The sequence below is a fragment of the Phycodurus eques genome, chromosome 16 (genome assembly GCF_024500275.1).
Source record: "Phycodurus eques isolate BA_2022a chromosome 16, UOR_Pequ_1.1, whole genome shotgun sequence".
Classification (NCBI taxonomy): Eukaryota; Metazoa; Chordata; class Actinopteri; order Syngnathiformes; family Syngnathidae; genus Phycodurus; species Phycodurus eques.
Window position 1 is genome coordinate 18,761,292 of NC_084540.1, and position 20,732 is coordinate 18,782,023.

At 42.8% G+C, this 20,732-nt stretch overlaps 1 protein-coding gene across 6 annotated transcripts; it reads left to right on the forward strand.

Moving 5' to 3' along the window:
• The first annotated feature begins 694 nt into the window (after nucleotides 1-694).
• ttyh3a (tweety family member 3a) lies at nucleotides 695-17,056 on the forward strand. 6 transcript variants are annotated; one of them, XM_061700311.1, is made up of 16 exons: nucleotides 695-1,017; nucleotides 1,403-1,587; nucleotides 4,311-4,480; nucleotides 6,129-6,240; nucleotides 6,347-6,567; nucleotides 8,394-8,489; nucleotides 9,645-9,717; nucleotides 9,801-9,876; nucleotides 11,092-11,147; nucleotides 11,655-11,747; nucleotides 12,497-12,589; nucleotides 13,166-13,302; nucleotides 14,170-14,400; nucleotides 14,903-14,978; nucleotides 15,435-15,536; nucleotides 16,919-17,056. In XM_061700311.1, the coding sequence occupies exons 2-15, from the start codon at nucleotides 1,462-1,464 to the stop codon at nucleotides 15,513-15,515; spliced, it is 1,641 nt and encodes a 546-aa protein (XP_061556295.1). In that variant the 5' UTR covers nucleotides 695-1,017; nucleotides 1,403-1,461; the 3' UTR covers nucleotides 15,516-15,536; nucleotides 16,919-17,056. The 6 variants fall into 6 exon arrangements, with proteins under 6 accessions (XP_061556295.1, XP_061556299.1, XP_061556297.1 ...); XM_061700315.1 differs by having other exon boundaries at nucleotides 14,227-14,400; XM_061700313.1 differs by having other exon boundaries at nucleotides 695-808.
• The last annotated feature ends 3,676 nt before the right edge of the window (nucleotides 17,057-20,732 follow it).

Consider the following 20,732-nt stretch of genomic DNA (forward strand, 5'->3'; position numbering starts at 1 on the left):
GGCAAGGAGTCGTATAAGATGTCACAAAAGATATTTAAAATCCAAACTACAAATGATCATTTTTGAAGTAATCCCCCTAGATTCTTCTAATACACTACCACGAAGGAAAGATTCTTCCGGGGTCCTCCTTAGCTCTGTCGTCACAACCATCATGATTTCGTCCACGTCTTCAAAAAGCGTCCCCTTGATGACCCCTTTCAGTTTGGAAAAGAGGAAGAAAATCACACATAGCCAACTTAGCTTAGCTTAGCAATTTAGCGTGCTTCCTGTGTATGCCCAAATAACTTGCAAAACAACGGGATGATGCCATGATGGTTTAAACCAAAACTAAAATCTTGTTTTATTCATGGCTGACTTCCTCAGACAAAAGTTAAATAAGATATATATCGTTTATTTTTTAAAATATGACATGAAGACATCTTGCGTAAGACAACATTTTATAGACGTTTAAAGTTCCTATTCGGGTGCTTTGTCCCGGGAAGGACAAATGCCGAAGTTGGTTGCACGTATCCCCTATTATCCTGAAAACTTTCTGGAAATTTACCGGAAATGTTGCACCCATTCGCAACTGTACTGACAGCAAGTTAGGAGCCACCGATTTTCTCCGACGGTTCCTGAATCTATCATCACCCCGCAGTTCGATAGATTGCCTCTAGGTGTCGCTACGGCGTCGTTTGGGCTTGATTGGCTTGGGGAAGGCGGACGAAGGAAGGCGGATGTGAGCCAGCCGAGCTCGTGAAGATTTGCCAGCTGGCCGAGTGTCGTCAACACCACAACCGCCGCGTTCGTCCACGACTCCAGTCCGAATGTATGGAGGCTCCGCTCGCTTATTTGTCGATTCGAGCCCGTCGCGATGGAATTGAAACCGCGGAGGCAGCTCACGTCGACTCGGCGAAGCGGGATGTAAACAAAACAGCGCGGCGGCAATGGCGAGAGGAACAAAAGAGACTGGTCTTCAACTAACCAGCAGTTAAACCGGTTAACGTTAGCCGACTTAACTGGGACTTCATTACAGGGGTACGGCCACGTCAAACATTCACTTATTATGTCGACGAGAAGCTAAACAATGGTGTAAAGTGAACGGGTCAACTCTTGTCACTAGTAGTGACATGACTTTCTCGGGGATGCTAACAAGTACTAGCAATCAATACTAGTCGTCTTAGGCTCTATTACCCAACCGTGAGAGAACAATAGCATATCAGCAGCTTTTCAATGATGCATCATCTGTTGAGGATGCCATTTTGAGTGAGTTGTCGAAATATAACTCGCATGACTCGGTCGTAGCCGGCTAATTAATTTCCCTTTTTGAAACGTCAGCTCGCTTTGTTGCAAGTGATTTCTTTTAATACCTCATTTTCTCGAACAGACTTTTTTTTTTTCTCCCGCCCCCTCCCCCCTCCAGGAGGACCCAGTTGCATCCTCGTCTAACGAAAGCCGAACTGAAGTGAATGCCTGTTGGCCATGGCGGCTGTGGTTAGTTACACGCCACCGTGGTGGGTCAACCTGCTGCACCGACTTCCACATTTCAACTTCAGGTTCGAGCGAACGAGCGGCGACTTCCAGCCAGAGGACTGGACCTATCAACAGGTAAAAAGCTCAGACTTGCTCAACCATGCTTTGGTAGACTATGGACTTTTAGTGCTAATTGTCAGGATGAAAGGGATTCCTTGGGGACAATTGACATGTTAGCACCTGTTCTTCCTCCTCACCTTTGGATCCAGTCACCATCTGTTGACCTGCTATATCCGGAGCTGGCCTATTCCAGCCTAGAGAACAGCTGGTATTGTCTAATCCAGGCCAAAGCCAATTTTGACTTGAGTGGGGGTCTCCTTGGCATATGGTAATATAAACGTGAAAGGTCCAGAATGTACAAATTCGTCCATTTTCAGGTGCTCAAAAGCAGTTGGACACAATGATGTAGTTGTAACTAAAAGCCACAAATTGTGAGGTTCCTCTCTCTCGAGAGAGACTTTGGCAGGGGTGCGTGTGCTCGTGTCGCCTTTGTTTTTGTTTGGGTTAAGATCAGGCCACAGATGTTGGAAAATGTTCCATTAACCGTTAATCTTTGTATGACACTATCCATCTACCTGTGATTCCCAATCAGGGTACCTCAGCACACTACTGTGACCTGAGAGATCATTGGGAAATTATCCAATCGTACTTAATTTGTCTGAAAATGATTTCATAATTACTGTCCGTCTGTCTATGCCATCGACATATATTAAAAGATATACTGTATATAAACAATATACTGTTATGTGGTACGATAGACGTTTTATATCGTAGCTACGATATGTATCGTTACATCGCACAACTCTAGGCAGAACAATAAAATAGTCAACCATTAGATGGAAAAAAAGGTACCATAACCTGTATCCACTTGTAGCCATTCATACAACAGAGTAAGTAAATAGAATAATCATGGCTTCCTGCGAGAATATCAGCTTCATGCTCAATCAGGGAGGTCTAGATTTCACATGAAGTCAATTTATGAGTAAACTGAGATCATCATTATTTCAGTATTCCTTCTTTTTGCGACATTTTTGATTGGTGGTGTGCCGTAAGAGTTTTCCTTGGGTCTGTAAAGGTTGGGGGGGGGGGGAAATGGATTAGCTGTATAGAATTTGGACGAATGTGAGCAGAAAGTATAGCTGCCTCGAAATTCATCAGCAGTGAGCATATTCTACATCCGCAGCTACATTTCACATTTGTGGTGTTGTATGCTTTGGATCATGGGCTGTTTCTTTTCCTACTCCACATTTTTTCTCCTGTCGTTCTGATTTACAAGTTGACCTTGCTCTTGATTTTGTCCAATTTCCACAATACTCAACAGTTTTTAAACATTATGGGAAATGTGGTCACTTTTTGTCATTTCTCAGGGAATAATGCTTAAATCGTGACTACATTTGGGGATAAAAAGGAGGAGGTCGCCGTTTCCTAACTTAACATTTAGTCGTTAGTTGTCCATAATGATACTTTGTTTTTTATACACAAAAAAAAAGTGTGATTCAGATCTCGGTTCCAGTGTGATTGCAACAGGAAGACACTTCCCATATATGCGTCATCATTTTATTGTCTTTGCACTAGCAATCATGAAATAAGTAATCTCAGAGGCCCACTGTGGAATACACTGCAATCTTTTGGTTGTTTCCACACATCTGCGGAAATAGCGTTTGAAGTCATTTTCCTGACCTGGCACCTTTTCCATTGTTTAACTGCCTATGGTGTCATTAAAATCATTATCAGTTTAGCATCCTGTGAGAGTAGTAATGGCTACATTGACTGTTTTATTTTTACTGAAGTAACTTTTTGTATCAATTCTACTTGTCAGTGTAGTTTTAATGGAAGATATGGTTTACATTTCTTGAGTACTTTTGTTAAGAAGAAATACTAATTTAACTACATTCCGCTTACTATAGTGTTTTATTTGTGTCTATTTATCATTGCTTGCTCGATATTTGTTTTGACTTGTCAAAGAGAATTCTCCCTCGAGCGCTGTCACGTCTCAGTTTGGACCAGTCCAAAGTAACCGCTAGTGACATTTGACTCCATTTCACCAATCCAAAAGAAAACGAAGGGAGTCACATGACCACACACAGTCTCCACAGCCTCACACGGAAGCAAAGTTAGTAAAGTGAGTCATTCACATGAAGGTTAGCAGAAAGAAGTAACAGACAGCTATATAATTTCTAATCTCTGCCTGGTGAACAAATTGTGCTGGCTCACGAGTATAAACAAAGAAAGTTGATGGAAGACCATTTCTTGTGGCTGAATTTGCCTTAATATTTTATTTTTGTATTGTTTTAGTCATGTCACAAGTGATGTTATTGTGCAATATCAGAATATGCATATTCCTGTTTTATAGTTTTGCCTATTTTGACATTCTTGCACTGAAAAAAAATCAAAGGCTACTCACCAGGTCCAAAGTACTTGTAGTTTTTTCGCTGAATACGTACTCTTGAGTAATTATTTGGAGGACTACTTTTTTTACTTGAGTGATATTGTAAATAATAGTACTCTTACTTGAGTACAATATTTGGTTAACCTACCCACCTCTGTTGATAAAATTGACAGTATTTTCTTATATAGTCGCCATTAACTTAACTCAGGCGTCTGTTTGAACAACTAAGTGACCAACCGCAAAAATATTTTTAGCATGTGCCCATAAGAGCACAACATTTTTGGTGCTCAGGGCAATTCAAACACGCTGAGTGGCATTTCTCTCTTGAACACTTAAGTTAGGTTGTCCATTATCCTCGCATTGTCGATCAATGGTATCCATTATAGCTCCATTACACTTTTCACTACAGTCCATCCTGTTACTCGGAGGTGTGGCGCTGGCCTGTCTGGCTCTGGACCTGCTGTTCCTGCTCTTCTACTCCATTTGGTTGTGCTGCCGGCGCAACAAAAACCAGGATCAACCCTCGGCCGACTGCTGCTGCACCGCTTGGTGTGTCATCATCGCAACGCTCGTGTGCAGGTGAGCGCAAGGCAGGAAAACAGTGAAGCACAACTTGTATTTTGTCACGATGCGCACACTGACGTCAATATTTTGCTGGTGCGTTTCATTTTGGCAAAAGTGTGAGGCCTGACCATCTGGACTTGTGTTGTTGAGCATTTGTTTCCTGTTTTCTTCCATATGTTGATGGGCCACTAGAGAGCCATCACAGTTAATTCAGCGCCACACGCGCGCGCACACACAAAAACAGAGCTTCAGGACCTTGATGAGGACACCAACTGCATCACAATCATTTTGTCTCTGCATCTGGTTGCTACGAAAGGCGCATGTTTTTCCGTTAATAGCGAACAAGATGCACAAAAGAAGGATTTGTGCTTGCAGAGACATCACTTGTCAAAACGGACAATTGGGAAGATGGCTATTTTGGAACGACAGCGTCCTCCAATGTTAGAAAAGCTTTGCATAGTTTCCATCCTTTCACCCCATTTATTTTATTTTATTGTTTTGCTTTGACGCGGCTCTTGTCCACCCCTCTCACACCGCAGAGCGTGACAGGAAGAGATTAGTGGCCCAGGAAGAGGGAAAAACACAATGATGCACTGTTGGCTGAACACCACTAGACTGTTCTGACTGCAGCTTGAAGTGGTGCTCATGTCATCACCCCACTTGATTAGAAAACCTACTCTGCTCTGGCTGGATGTCACTAAAATGTCTGAATTTAGATGTAATTGCAGGCTCTTGAAACTGCTTCTCCACGGTCAGAAATATATCTATTTTTTTATCCACCTTCGATTTGTTCTGATTTTGAAACATTACTCATAGGAAATAAGAAAAGGTGGTAATAGAAGTTTACTGTTTAGTCTAACTTGTCCTGATAAAGCCTTTTCTATGATCTACAAGCATTTTAATAATAATATTTTAGCATTCTTAATGGTTTGAAAACACACTAACCACAATGTCCATCCATTTTCTATTGCTCTTGTCCTCAATAGTGTCACAGGTGAGTTGGATTCTATACCTAACCTGGATGACTGAGAATCTACACAGACATATAAAAAACAAAAAAGTTTTAACAAGCACCTTGGATTATTATTCTTTTATTATTGATATTGTGACAGTATGTTAAAAATGACTTAGGCAATTTTGTGATAAGTCTAATGATATTATAGCACAAAATTAGTGTAGACCTGCACACTCCTCATTGAGGCTGCTCGTTGTAGCCTGAATACAACTTTAGAGCTTATAACCATTGCCACCCCTCTGCAGCGCCAATAAATCAACCTGTAAATGAGTTGCAGAATAAAAGACAGAAACCAACATCCCAGTCCATACACCAGAGCTGCTTTTCTGCAACCTGAGGCCTTTCATTCCAAATACGATCTGATAACCCAGCCAGAGTGCCGCCTTTGTCAGGACTGAAGCCTTCGGGACATACGTACATTTGGTCAGTTCTGCCGCGTTTCCATGGTTCCATGTGGGCTGTTTCAGGCGTGTGAACTGACAGGGTTAATGTGTGGTTCACACGCCACCTCCTCACTGGCTTGCCACCTCCCTCGCCTGCTCTTGTCTCCTCCGTTTGTCTTTTTAAGCAAATTCCCCACACCGAGCCCTTCTCCTCCTCACCGCCCCATCTCTCCTCCCTTTCCTTATTCTCTTTGTCTCCCGGCAGCGCTGGCATTGCTGTAGGTTTCTATGGGAACGGCGAGACTTGCGACGGAGTGAATCGGCTGACTTATTCCCTGCGCCATGCAAATCGCACAATCAGTGGTGTGCAGAAGCTGGTGAGACTAAGTATTAAATAATTCATCCATCCTAATGGTCCCCCTTCCACCACGAGACATGTTGTGCATTCCCTATCCCCCGTAATTGTCCCCTGGTCGGGTGCAGGTTTCCGATGGAACGTCTTCGCTGAACCGGACGGTAGATGACAACCTGCAGCAGCTTGAGGGCCAGTACGCCCAGCACGCGGACTACCTGTCCATCATCCAAAAGCTGCAGGGAGAGCTGGACGAGCTGGTCAAGCAGATGGCGGAGATCCCTTTCTGGGACAACAGCAACATCTCCCTGGAGGAGCTGGCTGTCCGAATCGAGCTGTATGACTGGTACAGGTGAGGCGCTCAACAACAAAGAAGACTTAGTACACGACATGAAAACACTCTAGTTCTGTACTACGGACATTGTGTATAGTCTCACTGGACCCTTGCATCCAATGAGAGTCAATAAACAAATGTGTATTTTCAAAGATACTAATTGAGAGGTCTGTATGTTGCACCGCGTTATATTTAGGTTTTAAATTTTTTACATGTATTGGGCATTTAAATAAGGTCAACAAAATGTTAGAAACATCTGAGTCACTATCACTAAACAGTGCTTTTGAGACATCCCCATTTCACTCCAAAATGTTGTGGTTTTCCTTTTTCCATATTCATTGCCTTTAGTAGATATTATCAGAATCATCTTTAGTTGCCAATTATGTCCAAAATACACAACAAATTTGTCTCCGGTAGTTGTAGCCGCTCTAGTATGACAACAGACAGTCAATTGACAGAGAACACTTTTGAGACTTAACAACATGGACAAAAACAGTCACTGAGCAATAAAGGGTTGCTATTTCTCTGGTATAATGCCGGTACAAATTATAATTTTTTTATTTGTTGTAATTTGTATTTATTTTTTTCAATTTTATTTATTTTTTACAGTTGTGCAAAAAGATGCAGAATCCTCTAGCACATAGAGCAGTTTGAATGACTAATGTAGCAATAGTCCGGTGCAATGACCATTATGCTGTTAGAAATGCATATTGGTCAAGTGCCACCACTTTTTTACAATTTCTAAAGTAACTGCAAGCAGACAATGTAGATGCAAGCGTCGAAGTATGTGAACCTGCTGACAGGGTGGACATTTTTGTCTGTTTCCATTTAATGAGCACATGGTGGACCTTCACTTAGTAAGATGATTCGGTGAGCGAGCTGACTTTGTAATGTTTAACAAATATCTTGAATTTCTGAAAATGCTGGTAGAACTGTCACTGTAAACATCGGAGTGTTTCTCAAAGGGGCAGTTACCCCACAATGACAGGGTGGACAACAATATCAGGGACCAATGCAGAATGTTCGGTATGGTTACAGAGATATAATTTACATGATCAAAAAAATACTTGTATACAAAATTGTAAGAAATGTAAAAAAAAATATAAAAAAAAAAGTTGTCATTTAACCGCTTATTACACACATTGCAGTTAGTAAAGCTATTGTGTGTGGTACGTGCCGCAATCACGTACATACAATGGAGAATAAATGGTATGAAATGAAGGAAACATGTTTCCAGAGACATATCATTGTATTTGTATGTTTGCAAATGCTTGGCCACTTATAATAACACCTCAGAGTTTCAATATTCTGCTACGTTTTCATGAGGACTGATCGATTCTGATGAGGACAGTTCATAGCGATATTGATCCATCTCAGTTTGAAGCAAGGCAGTTCAACAACACTGGTGAGGCTTCCCTTGTATTGGATCTCATTCGCTTGAGTCGGGCAGGCATAATGGTTTCATGGCGCTTGAGGTAATGAGCACAGATGCTATCTGGGTCTCATTCTCTTCTGGCTTTTGACCCAGATGGTCATTTACTAAACCATCATTCACATCTGTTCGTCTCACTTCCTCATTTGCTTAAGTATTCTCTCTCCTTTGACACGGATGAAGGAAAGGGGAACAAAAGCAGACTAAGATCAAGCCAAATTAGAATGTCATGACTCGTAATGCAGTTAACTTGACTGCCTGTGTTCCTTTTATTAACAACAGTTTTTGAGCAAAACAAAGTGTGTGTGAATACAAACTGAATGTTTACAAGATCAATTATATGCTTAGAACACTTGTTCTGGTTATTAAGATGAATAGTAGTCACACCCCCTCTTTTGTTTTGTCCTCAAAGGTGGCTGGGCTATCTCGGTCTGCTGCTTTTCGATGTCCTCATTTGTCTGCTGGTGCTGTTTGGCCTCATTCGCAAGTCCAAGGGGACGCTGATCGGGTGAGTCGCACCGCGAGACGACGTGCACGAGCGACACAATGTGTGTGTCACAAGAAGTGATTTATAACCACTGAACACAGAATGACCTGTAATGGCGAGACATAAATGTCCCTGACTAACTTTGTCAATTTAGTAAAGTCAAGATGATTTAATGCACTATAAGCTACATGCTACTTGCGGCAGGTAAACTGAAGACACTTTGTGGCACACACGCATCTGCCACATTTGTCTTTTGAACAAGCTGCTTGTAGAGAGTAGAGCTTTGTTGTTATTGCCACAGGTACAACTAAATTAAGTGCTTAAAGTCACTGCAACATTAATTTAAAATAAAAAAACAAATTGCAGTCAGACAACACATAATCATACACACCCAATCATTGCATCAAAACAATGTAAAAATACATCTGCTGACATGCATACATCCTGTCTCATTCAAAACTGTGAATGTATTTGTCCTTGCATTTATTGATCTGTGCTTTAAGGCGGTAGTTAGTAAAAGAGTATGACCGGGGTGATGAGTGTTCTTTATAATGCAATGGGATTTCTTGGGACAGTTCCTGATTAACTAATTGTTTTTTTCAAACATAGAAGGTATGATTATTTACACTGTCCATTACACTAATTGGCCACAATTTTATATATTAATGCAAGGCAGAAACCCTGCCTTTATTAAGATAATAATGCACATTGACACTGGCACTGGTAATAATTCAACAAAAGGTTTATTATTGTGGTTCTTGTTTGCAGCATTTATGAACTGCACAGCAGTATACAGTTAAGGTGTTTGCAATTTTTTGATATATCTACACCACTGCAAACTACAACTATAATAATGAGCATATTGTTAATAGATCCTTTTTTTCTAACAGCTTAAATCAAATGCAAACCAAAAATGTACTTTTCCCCACTTTGGTTAATTACCATTGTCGTGATTGATTGATTTTTTTAAATTTATTTTTTGTCATTTTTCTCAGTTTTCTACTATATAACACATAAATATTAATGGTAACATTTATACGGATGTGTACAGGCAATTACACTTTTAAAACTCATTCAATGCCAGTCCTTCATTACAACATGGATATTTGAAATCAACAGCCGTCAATGGCAGTGAATGACTTTTAATAGTTTGGTTCTCCTCCTCACACTCCTTAGGGTGTGCTTGTTTGGTGTCGTGGCTCTGGTGGTCAGTTGGGCCTTGCTTGGGCTGGAGTTTGCTGTCTCTGTGGTAAGTGTCCCCTTCCGAATTCAACATCGCAGGCTGTTGTTGTGTTTTCATTGTTCTGACCATTTCCCCCATTCTCTCCCTAGACCTCCAGCGACTTCTGCGTGGCTCCTGACACGTACGTCACCCAAGTGGCTGACCAGTATGGAGTCATTAATCAAGGTAATTCACTCTATGATGTTCTCTTTTTTTTCCCCACTGTGATCTCTAAACATGCCCTCTCCCGATTTGTAAAGGGGAACACTCACGCGAGTGAATAGCAAAGTCTCGGCTCCCTATACTGCTTTCAATGCTGTGATTATCGTGCAGCAGTGAAGACTGCATTGTTCTAAAGAGCAGGCCTTGTCCCGCGCTTATAAAAAGCCTCTAAAAGTGGCTGCCAGCAGTGTCACAGGGCAATGGGCTGCCATTTTAGGCTGAATAGGAGCTTCTATACTACAGCTCGTTTTAGTAATTGGCTAAATGATGTCATGGTTGTAAAAAGGCGATTTTTGTCGAGAGCTCTGTGCAGAGTGGATGAGGCAAATAAGATGAATGGAGTTGAGGAAGGGACTGTCAAAGTAGATTGTGAGGGCAACAACACCAAGCACGGCTTTTAAATTATTTAGTTTTTTGTTTTTTTTTCTCCTTTGCCTCCAAAGACTATGCTGAATGACAAATGCAATCGTTTTCTGTGCTCTGACTGACAGGAAAGTACGTTGTTGTTATTATTTTGCATCGAACCAAGCATGACTGAGATGTTTTTCCAGAACATCGCTCCCATCATCTCTACTTTCCTCCCACCATGCAAAACAAGCTCAGGAGATTCTTGTTTATAAAAAAAAAATAAAAATTAAAAAAAAGCCTCAAAGACAAAACGCACACGTTTAACAAACGCTGCAGGGAATGAGCGATAATTATTATTTTTTTTTTTAATTGACTGCATCGCTCAGTTAGTGTCATAGCTGGAGGGCAGTCATGTGATGCCCTGTTCATTTTCTCATCAATCACAAAAGCTTTCTTCTAAGGTTGATATGTGAAGCAAAACACCGGAGGACACTTTTTGCTATGTTTGGTTTGGTGGCATTCTGGCAGAGAAATGTTGTTTTAATGACTACAGTAAACCGATTCAGGAAATGTGCTGTTCTTGATATTCTTGCGTGTGATTGACGGACATGATCGACATCGTCTCAAACTTGTCACGCACGAGTCGACCTCGGTGACGCCACAGTTTAAATGCACATGAAACCATTCAGTGACCTCAATTGTTGTGCCTATGGAAGAATCTGAAGTACTAGCATAAACATGTTTTTCCACTTACCTACCCCCCCCACTTTGTCGCCTGTTTCCATGAGTTTTAAAGTATGCTAATCTGATTCATCTGTGTTTTATCCACAGAAATCCTCAAGTACTACCTTAGTTGCAGTTTGGAGCAAACCAACCCCTTCCAGCAGGTTTGTTGCTTCTAACAAATGACCTTTACTTTTCAGCTTCTGGAGCTCTTTTACCATATTTTGCTGATGTTATTGTCATCCCGCAGACACAGCATCAAAAACGCAGTTTTCTGCACAATGTGGGAATTTGGTGCAAGTGGGCGCAATGAGTCACTCCCAGTCCCTCAGACATGATGCACGAACGAGTACAATAATCCCATTCTGTAGCATTTCCTGTGTCTTGGTTCACTGAGTTTATGTTGGAAGCCAAAGATAAATACACTAAAATAGAACCTCTCTTCTGCAAGAAATATATAGTTTGACTGTATGAATACATGAAAGCCTTGTGAGTGCTCATGGACATCTATTGTTAACAACGCTAACTGTAAAGAAAAAGATGCCATCGTGCCTACAATGTGCATCTTGCATCTCCAAACTGTCAGCATGCTTTCACAAGACTACAAATGGAGGCAGCACGTGAGAGAGTAATACTATAAATATGAAAGTAGAACTAATGTTCTATTTCAGAAGCTGTCTGGGAGCCACAAAGCACTTGTTGAGATGCAGGGCGATGTGCTGGAGCTTCTGCGCTCGTCCACCGGGGAATACAAACAAACTCAGGTACGTCTCGAGCGGCTATGTTGTGGCTCATTGTTGTAATTTGTGATGACGGGCGGTGAAGTGCAGTGTACTTGCTGACTGCCAACCTGGGGGCCTCATATTATGTCCATTTAGCTGCATTAGCCTTTCGCTCAATACAATACTGCGTTATTGTCCTCACTGCGTGTTGACGGGCAAAAAGTGGAGCTCATTTCACTCTACATTCCCACGCACAGAAATGTGCTGAGCTGGTAGAAGCGTTTGTGAGAGACAAATGAATATATTTTACACTAGGACAGTTGCGAGTACAGCAACATGTTTAAATTAAATTGTGGCCTAAGTTTTTTTTTTTTTTTGACTTTCCAACAGGTTTATTACCACTGAGTTGTAGTTTACTGTCAAGCTAAATCTAAAACACATTGTTGAAAACAACCACATAACTTCACCTTTAGTCTGCTAGATTAATGCTAATATATAATGGGAAACAGCGTAGGCAACAATAAGCAACATCTATGTGACGAAGTTAACGGCGTTAAAAAGAAATTGATATTTGAACAGACACGGTGTAGCAGCACAAATTCTATTTAATTGTCATTACTGTATGCAGTGCGTAAATACAGTATTTTAGAAGGTACCACTGTATAGAACTGAAGCGTTACCACTCATCTATTTTGTTTACGAGCCTTTCTTTGTTGTAAGTCACGTTTGAGCCCCCAGTTAAGCCCGTTTCTGCATATTTAGAGTTCCCCCTCCCCTTCATTAATTTCCAGGGAAGCTTGGAGCAGATCCAGGGGATACTGAACACCACAGAGATCAGCCTTCATCAGCTCACAGCCTTGGTGGACTGCCGCAGCCTGCACATGGTGAGTGAGCCGCGATACGGAGACTTACAGACTTGTGTGTGCGAGGGGGGGGGGTTCTGGCTTGTGGGAAGGTGGCCCGGCGCTGGCGCTGATGTGTTGCGACATCAGCGCAGCGCAGCTAAGGTTACATAAAGCCACCTTTCTTCCGTGCTTGCGCAGCTCACTCGGCTTGTCTTGGCAAATAACACTCCTCACACTGGACTTCCTGTCCAGCTGAAAGTGGCCCGATGATGAGTCGCCGCTCAGTTGCGTCCAAATTCCAAGTGCGCACGTGCAGCCTCGCCTTCTCCTTTAAACATTCCACCCTCCTCCCGCATTACCAAGCCATGCGTGCAGGATGGAGCTCCTCGTGTAATGTGGGGGGAGTGTTGTGGTGCTTTTTGGAGGTCGGTGAGAAAATGTGCTGCTTCCTGTGTCTGCGTGCACGCCAACTGTGAGCTCAGTGCTTTGACCTAGTTTGAGTGTGACGTCTGTGAAAACAGAAACACCAACATCCATAATGTTAGGTGGTTGTTTTGGTGACTGTTTCAGTCTTTGTTAGGCCTCGGTGTGACCAGTGTCGCGCCATCTTTGCAGGACTACGTGCAGGCCGTGACGGGGGTGTGCTACGACGGGCTGGAGGGCCTCATCTACCTGGTGCTCTTCTCCTTCGTGACGGCCCTTATGTTCAGCTCCATTGTTTGCAGCGTGCCTCACACCTGGCACAAAAAGCGGTAAAGCTCCTCCAAATAACACCTCTAAAACCGTCGCTGTCAAAACAGCATAAAAGCTTTTGGGCCGAGGTTTTATGGCCACACGCTCCCGTGTACAGTTAGGAATGATTTATGAGGGCGAGCTCATCAATTAATGATGGCTTGGCAACATTTATTTTGGCGTGGCCACAGGAGGGAGTCCGATACTGTAAACAGAACCATGAATATTTTGTGTATAATTTATGCTTCAAACATCCAGTATACGCCAGCTGCATCCTCAAGTAGTCCACTTTCCCCTCCTCTAAAATTGTGACGAGTCGGCCTCAATCTGTAGCAGCCACTGCCAGAGTTGACGTCGTCTTCCACAACTGCGGGAAAGTGGAATGACTCTGATGTCTTAGTCCTCGCAGCCATGGTCACGTTTCACCGGAAAGTGTTCACACAAGCGCAGCTGTCCGCCATGTAATTACCGGACGGACCCCTCCGAAGCGATGGAGGGGGGCGTTCATCTTTTTTGATCGCAGCTGGAGCGTCCTGTTAGAGCAGAGGCAGCCTGTTCCCCCCATTAGTCCCTCTTAAGCTTGTTTACTATGAAGTGGAAGGTTAGTCTATATTGAAGCACCCCAATTAAGCTTTAGATAAAGTTAGAAAGTCCTCAATGAGCAGATGAAAACACAAGTGGTACAAGCCTTTATGGGTTTTGACTTCAATACACTATTGTGCTTCAGCTACAAATACAATTAGTTTGCTAGTAAGTGCCAATCCTGTGCTTTTAAACTTGAAATGCTCTCTCCTGCAGCCAGTGAAGACAAAGTACGGTATCGCAAGTGACTGAGGAGAAATGTGACCATGTGGCACCTCCCTGGTTTCCCTTGTCATTTTTAAAAGGGCTGCAGCGGCTCCCTCTGGTGGCGCCTCACAGTGTCTTCTGCCGTGTCTTGCCAGGGCGGAGGAGGACAGCGATGACGGCTCGCTGGGTCGCAGCGGGAGGCAGAACCATGACAACCTGTACCGTGTCCACATGCCCAGCTTATACAGCTGTGGCAGCAGCTACGGCAGCGAGACATCCATCCCTGCCGCCGCGCACACCGTCACCAACGCGCCAGTCACCGAGTACATGTATGTAGCACTTTGGGTTCCAAGTGGGCCGGGGGCCACTTGCAGGAAAACAAAAAATGAAGGCTGCCAGGGCCACTTAACAGTCTTAAATTTTGACTTATTAGACACGAAAACTAACCCATGAGCGTAGTTGAAGATATGCTAAGCAATTAAATATGTATTTTATATACATTATATTTAATATTTATTTAGATTCTCCATGATTCTCAGTGTGGTACGAGTACCACTGGTAATACGCGGGCTCCTTCAAGCGGAATCGCTGAATGAACTGTTCAAACGGTTCATAAAGTTAATGTAATATAATTTATATATATATATATATATATATTTTTTTTTTTTTTTTAAATACAGCAAAGTTCATTTGTATTTAACTCTTACCACCAAGTAAAATTACATTTTAGGACTGTTTGCTTTGAAACATTTAATTAAAAAAATAATAATTTATCTAGACAGTAGTGCGTCCTTCCTGACTTGTGACCTCACTGCGCTTTTCCTCCCGCAGGACTCAGAACGCCAACTTCCCAAACTCCCGCTGTGAAAACACGCCCCTGATCGGCCGAGAGTCTCCTCCGCCCTCGGTGAGTTCCAACCTGCAAACAGCCTCTGATGGCGAGACACCCTCTGCCACGTTTCCACCAAGTGTAAAAAAAAAAAAAAAAAACAACAACAAAAAACCCTGATCTGACTACCACAATAGAAAAGTGGCAAACAGGCAGACGGGTCAATTATTTCGGTAGCTTTCACTTTGAATGAAAAATACTGATCCGAGCAGTGTTGTTTGGTCTTAACGTTGCAATTTAGAAGCCTCGTCCTAAAATATCCGTCCTGCATCTTAGCATAATTCCATATGATTTACAGAAGCTGCAAGATGACAGTTTGCAGGTTCCCTTTCTAACACCTCCTATCCAAAACCTCTAAAAGCCTCCCCAAGGCCTCCCTTGGATGCCTCTGTGTCTGAGCTGGACACTGCTTCACATTTCTTCTCTACACTCTTGTGGTCTTTTCTCCCCCGTCCCCCTCGCCAATCCGTCCAGTTGTATTTGACTCCCGCCCACACTAACAGCGGCCACAGCTGGCAGCTAAAGCCTTCGGACAGCTCCAGATCGTTTTGGTAACCTCGCCTGCCATGCTAACAGGTACACAATACCCTACCCCACCCCACAGTGGCACCCCCCACCTTGTCCCCAACCCAGCTCTACTCCAAAGTGTCCCACCTGATGTTTGTTGCCTGTGGCCCTCAACCCTCAGGCTGCATGTTTCCCTCCCGAATGCGAGGAACATCCCTGTAGATGATCTCTTTAGCCACACTCGAAGGATGTACTCAATAGTTATGTCAAATAGATACGTTTTCAACGTGAGACAACAGGATATCAACAACTTGGGAGTATTTGAGGAGGAGTGGCGTGACAAAATGGAGTCATCAATACTAAACATACTCAGGTGATACAGTAGGAGACGACAGTTCTGTAACATCTTCTGAACACCTCTGAAGATAAGTATTAAAAGCATGGTTGCATCCTAAATGTTCTTGTACGACAGATTCTGTACCAAAATGTCCAAGAAAAACAACGACATGACCTTTTAAAGGAGACGTATTATGCATTTTTTTTTCCACAATCAAAGCAGTTTGCAGATATTTTAATAACATATATGACATGTTTTCGTCAAAATACGCCAAGAATCTCAGCACACCCTATTCTTTCTTGTCTTGCTGAATTGGAATTCCTGAATCAAAATGAATTATCCCGTTTTTAGGAGCGGGCCAGTGGTGCACAGTCCAGATTGGACACATCACCAAACAGGATATTAATGTGGTTATTTAATATCACAGTTGCTGGGTGGGCAGGCACACCAGAGGCCAGATATACAAGCAAGCCATAATATGTCCCCATTAAAATGAATATACTGTTGTTTGCACTTCTATTTTCTTTGTGGTGCTGCTTCTGTGTTTTGATCAGCTTTCTACCGCAGTGTTTCCCAACTTTTGAGCCATATGAATACTTAAATAATGATGTTGTTGTCTCAGCTTAGTCACAGTTGTACTTACTGTGATATCTGGGCCTGTTTGTTTGAACACTTAGCGCATACGCTCACTCTGTTGTAGGAATGGCAGGTTTATTTTTTATTTCTTCCATCTAGTGGAAGCACATAACATTTTTCTGACTGTCAATACACATCACTGACATAGATAAATGAACAATGATATTTTGTAATAAGTAAATAAGTTTCCAAACAGACCAATTAAGTGAAATTCTCTCATATCACCTTGGTTGGGAATCACTGGTTTACTCTACTCCCTGGTGTTTAGCTTAAGAAGTGACCTGTTTGCAGCCATGATGGGTGGTGCATGTTTAACCTTTGTGTCCTCACCCTTACCCCGTCATGAAGAATTTTTCTACTCTATTTTAAAGTGCTCGGGAAAATCTTTAAGACTTTATGTCAGTTTTTTTTATCTTATTTTTTGTTGTTACTATTTTGTTCTATTGGTCATATTTTTCCTTCTGCTTTTTGCACACAGTACACCTCCAGCATGCGGGCAAAGTACCTTGCTAACAGCCAACCAGAGTCCAACACCCCCGCATCAAACTAGCCGGAACCGGACACCCCCAAATGGCCGCCACATCTTAAAAAAAAAAAAAAAAAAAGTCACTCCGCCTGTGTTTTAGTTGCTTTCAGTCATCGTCTCACGGGAAGCTCTTTGGATCACTCTTACTTAGCGCTCACCTGTTAATCCCGATTCTTCCAGTCAAATAAGGAGACATCTTACTGGAATTGATGAGGCCTGGACTCAGGTACACAAATCCACGTTGAGACTGGAGACATGACGGAAGGAGTATTTTTTTTTTTTATTTCTTACCTGAAGTGAAGACCTTTTACAGGGCACCGCGTCAGTCTTACATTTGACCCCAGGCGACGTTGACTACATTATACAATGTCTTTGATACTTTTGTCTTAACTCTGGTGTTTGGGACCAGTCATCCTGCACAACTGCATGTCTTACGAGCTTACAACGGAGCATTTTTTGCTGTTGTTGGAAATAGTCCGACGGCAGCCGTGAGCTACAAAGCTGTGAATTTGGAGGATTCGATTAGCTGGTGACACGGCGTCTGACAAAGAAGCCGTCACAGGAAGCTAGACGGAGAATCAACGGAGTGAGCGAACCGTTAAAACTTGAGACGTTTACGTACTACTGGAAAACTCTTCTCAAGGACATGCCTGCTCGTCACAAAACACAACTGTGATTTTCCCGAATCTGCCCAGCAACAGCTACGCCACCTATCACAATGCAGCCGTTTACAGTTCATGTGAAATCTGCATTTTGTTGTTGTTTTGCTTTTTGTAGAGTTTAAAACGTTTTTGCATTGGCAATGCAGCATCTCACAAATGTGTTTTAGCATTTCTAACAAATAGGTGAAGGCAATGAGTTTACACCAGTTGTGCGTCGGATTTTGTTTGCGGGAGAACTTCTGGCGGTGCCAATTGAACTTTTTGTCTTAAATGAGCCTGATTTTTAATATTTTTTTTTCCCGTCAATCACGCTTTATGCTCTGTACACTCATCTGTTTTAGGTTGGCCGTCATATTCTCGCTGTTATTGTTGGATGTTGAAGATTTCTTGTAACAGGGAAAAACATACTTTGAAAAATTCCTTACTTTTACATTTTTGGTTTGATTTCCTTTTAATTTTTAGAATCTTAAAGCAAACACAACAGTGATGCGTCATGTGAATATGGTAGCCAGTTTAATTTTTAATCAGGTTTATCCTCGTAGGTTATTTTCTATATATATAAAAAAAATCTTCAACATGTACATGGGAGCAAAAAAAAAAACTGTGGCTATATTGAGTTTGACTGCTGTGTTTCAAAAAATTAAAAGATGTTTAACTCTGAAGTTCTCCTCTGTGTGTTTCCTAAAGTTTGAATTCCATTATCAGACACGAGATAGCAGCAGAACACAGCTGGTTGGTGTCGACGGGTTGTCCAATTCGATTTGGAATTTCTCACAGAGTCCAGTTTAATGGATCATCCATCCATCCATCCATTTTCTGAGCCGCTTCTCCGCACTAGGGTCGCGGGCGCGCTGGAGCCAATCCCAGCTGTCATCGGGCAGGAGGCGGGGTACACCCTGAACTGGTTGCCAGCCAATCGCAGGGCACATAGAAACAAACAACCATTCGCACTCACAGTCACACCTACGGGCAATTTTAGAGTCTCCAATTCATGCATGTTTTTGGGATGTGGGAGGAAACCCACGCAGGCACGGGGAGAACATGCAAACTCCACACAGGCGGGGCTAGGGATTGAACCCGGGTCCTCAGAACTGTGAGGCTGACGCTCGAACCCGTCGGCCAGCGTGCCGCCTTAATGTATCATATGTTGTATTAAAAGAAATAATAATAATCCATAGAACCACGGGATTATGCCAGGTTCGAATTGTTGAATAGGCCCAAACTAACAAATTAGATTGACTTGAAATTTCTCAGTCCATCCTAATGTGCTCCAGAAAAATGAGAGAATACTATTCTGCCAGATGAGGGGCTGTTATCAAGCCTCAATTATTTATAGGCACCTCATAAAACAAATTCAATTTGACTAGAAACTTTTCACTGTCCAGTTTATTGCGCACCACTCAACTATGGCGTGGTCCATAGAATTTTGCCAAGATGTTGCGCTTTTATTAACTTCCTTATTTGTTGCAGGAGTCCCACGGTTTTGAAATTTCTCACACAACGCCAGCATAATTTACTTTACCAAAAAAAAAAAAAATAAGTGTGTGTGGGGGGGGGGGGGGGAGACATTCTGCCAGAGGAGGGCGCTGTCATTAAGCGACAAAGTTTCAAAGGCCTCAGCAAATAAATCCAATTTGACTTGAATTGCTCACACAGTCTACATGAAAATGTCCCATGGGCCCTAGAAAATACCAGATGATGAAGGCCCTGTTTCTTCAACGCCAAAGTTCAACATCTAACGTCCGACGAACTTTCTCACGCAATCCCTATTTAATGTGCTCCGCAAAAAAAATTATTTATTATGCTACACAACGTTGGAACGGGACCGTCCACTCACCAAACAAGTTTGATTGGCTTAAAATTTCTGACACGAGTCCCGCTCAATGTGCGCATTTCATTTGTTCTTGCAACCCTCTTCCCAAGTGAAACTCTGCTTTTGAGACAGCGGCATCATTTTAATGGCTTCCTCTCTTAGCACGTCTATGTTGGGGGGGGGGCTAGAAATGGAGCAGCGATGACATCATCTCCCCTGCTGCTGATTGTTCTGCTTGTTCCAAACAAGGCTGTAAACAAACAAAGCATGGCGCCGGAGGAGGAGGAGGCCCGGTCGGGGGGGTTATTATCGGCGAGTCGAGATGCAAATGTAATTTCGCACGGTTTCGCCATCGAGGAAATTAAATTAGCTTGCTACTTGCTGGACTGGAGGAATGCGTCACTAAAGCTTTGAGGCGAGGAGCTGAATGGCTTGAAATGGGGGCGGGGGGGGGGGCATTGCAGACACCAGCAACCCCCTCGGCCCCCAACCCCCATGGACACTTCCTGGGCCTGTTCGGGCGCCTTGCCAGCTGCTTGGCGCACAGAGCTCCTTGTAACGCCACACCGGGCAGCTGCACCGTGAAAAGTATTGAGAGGCCCACAAGGCCAAGTCTATTTCTATTCAACATAGCCTTCGTCATTCTGGCTCTGGAGCGTTACAACACCCCTCTTCCATCCTAATTCAGCTTTCTGGTCATGACCCCCTTTGCTTCAGTGCAGCGTCACCATTCAAAGCGGAATAAAACAAAGCCCAACAAGACAAGGCTTGTTTTATTGGAAAAGTCACGACACACCATGCCGGTACGTGAGCAGTAATGCACTTTTGCCCCACACAGGTGTTAAATCTGCTGTACCACGTGGGTCACTGCCTTACCGGTCCACAACGCGAGCGGACTGTAACGGTGAAATGTTCAAACAAATATATTAGTGTTTGATTTGCAAATTCCTCCTGAAATGCGCAAAATGATGTTTTCTTTTATGTGTTGCTGTTTCTTTGTGTGCATAAGCCACCTACCTAAACTAATTTGTTTCCATGACACGCAGAGTGATGATGTTCCACTTCAGCCCTGTAGGTGGGGGTAACAAACATTATGTAGTTGGGTACCAACTGCTCCAGCTACACAGCTAGCATATTTTCACTACAACTCCATCGATCGGATCTGGTGGGTCACTGCCTCACCGCTCCCCAATGCGATCGGAACGACAAAAAAAGTGTACAAATTAGTTCTCGATCCACAAATGTTTTAAAAACTGCTCCAAAATGTTGTTATTTCTTCCATCAACCCCAT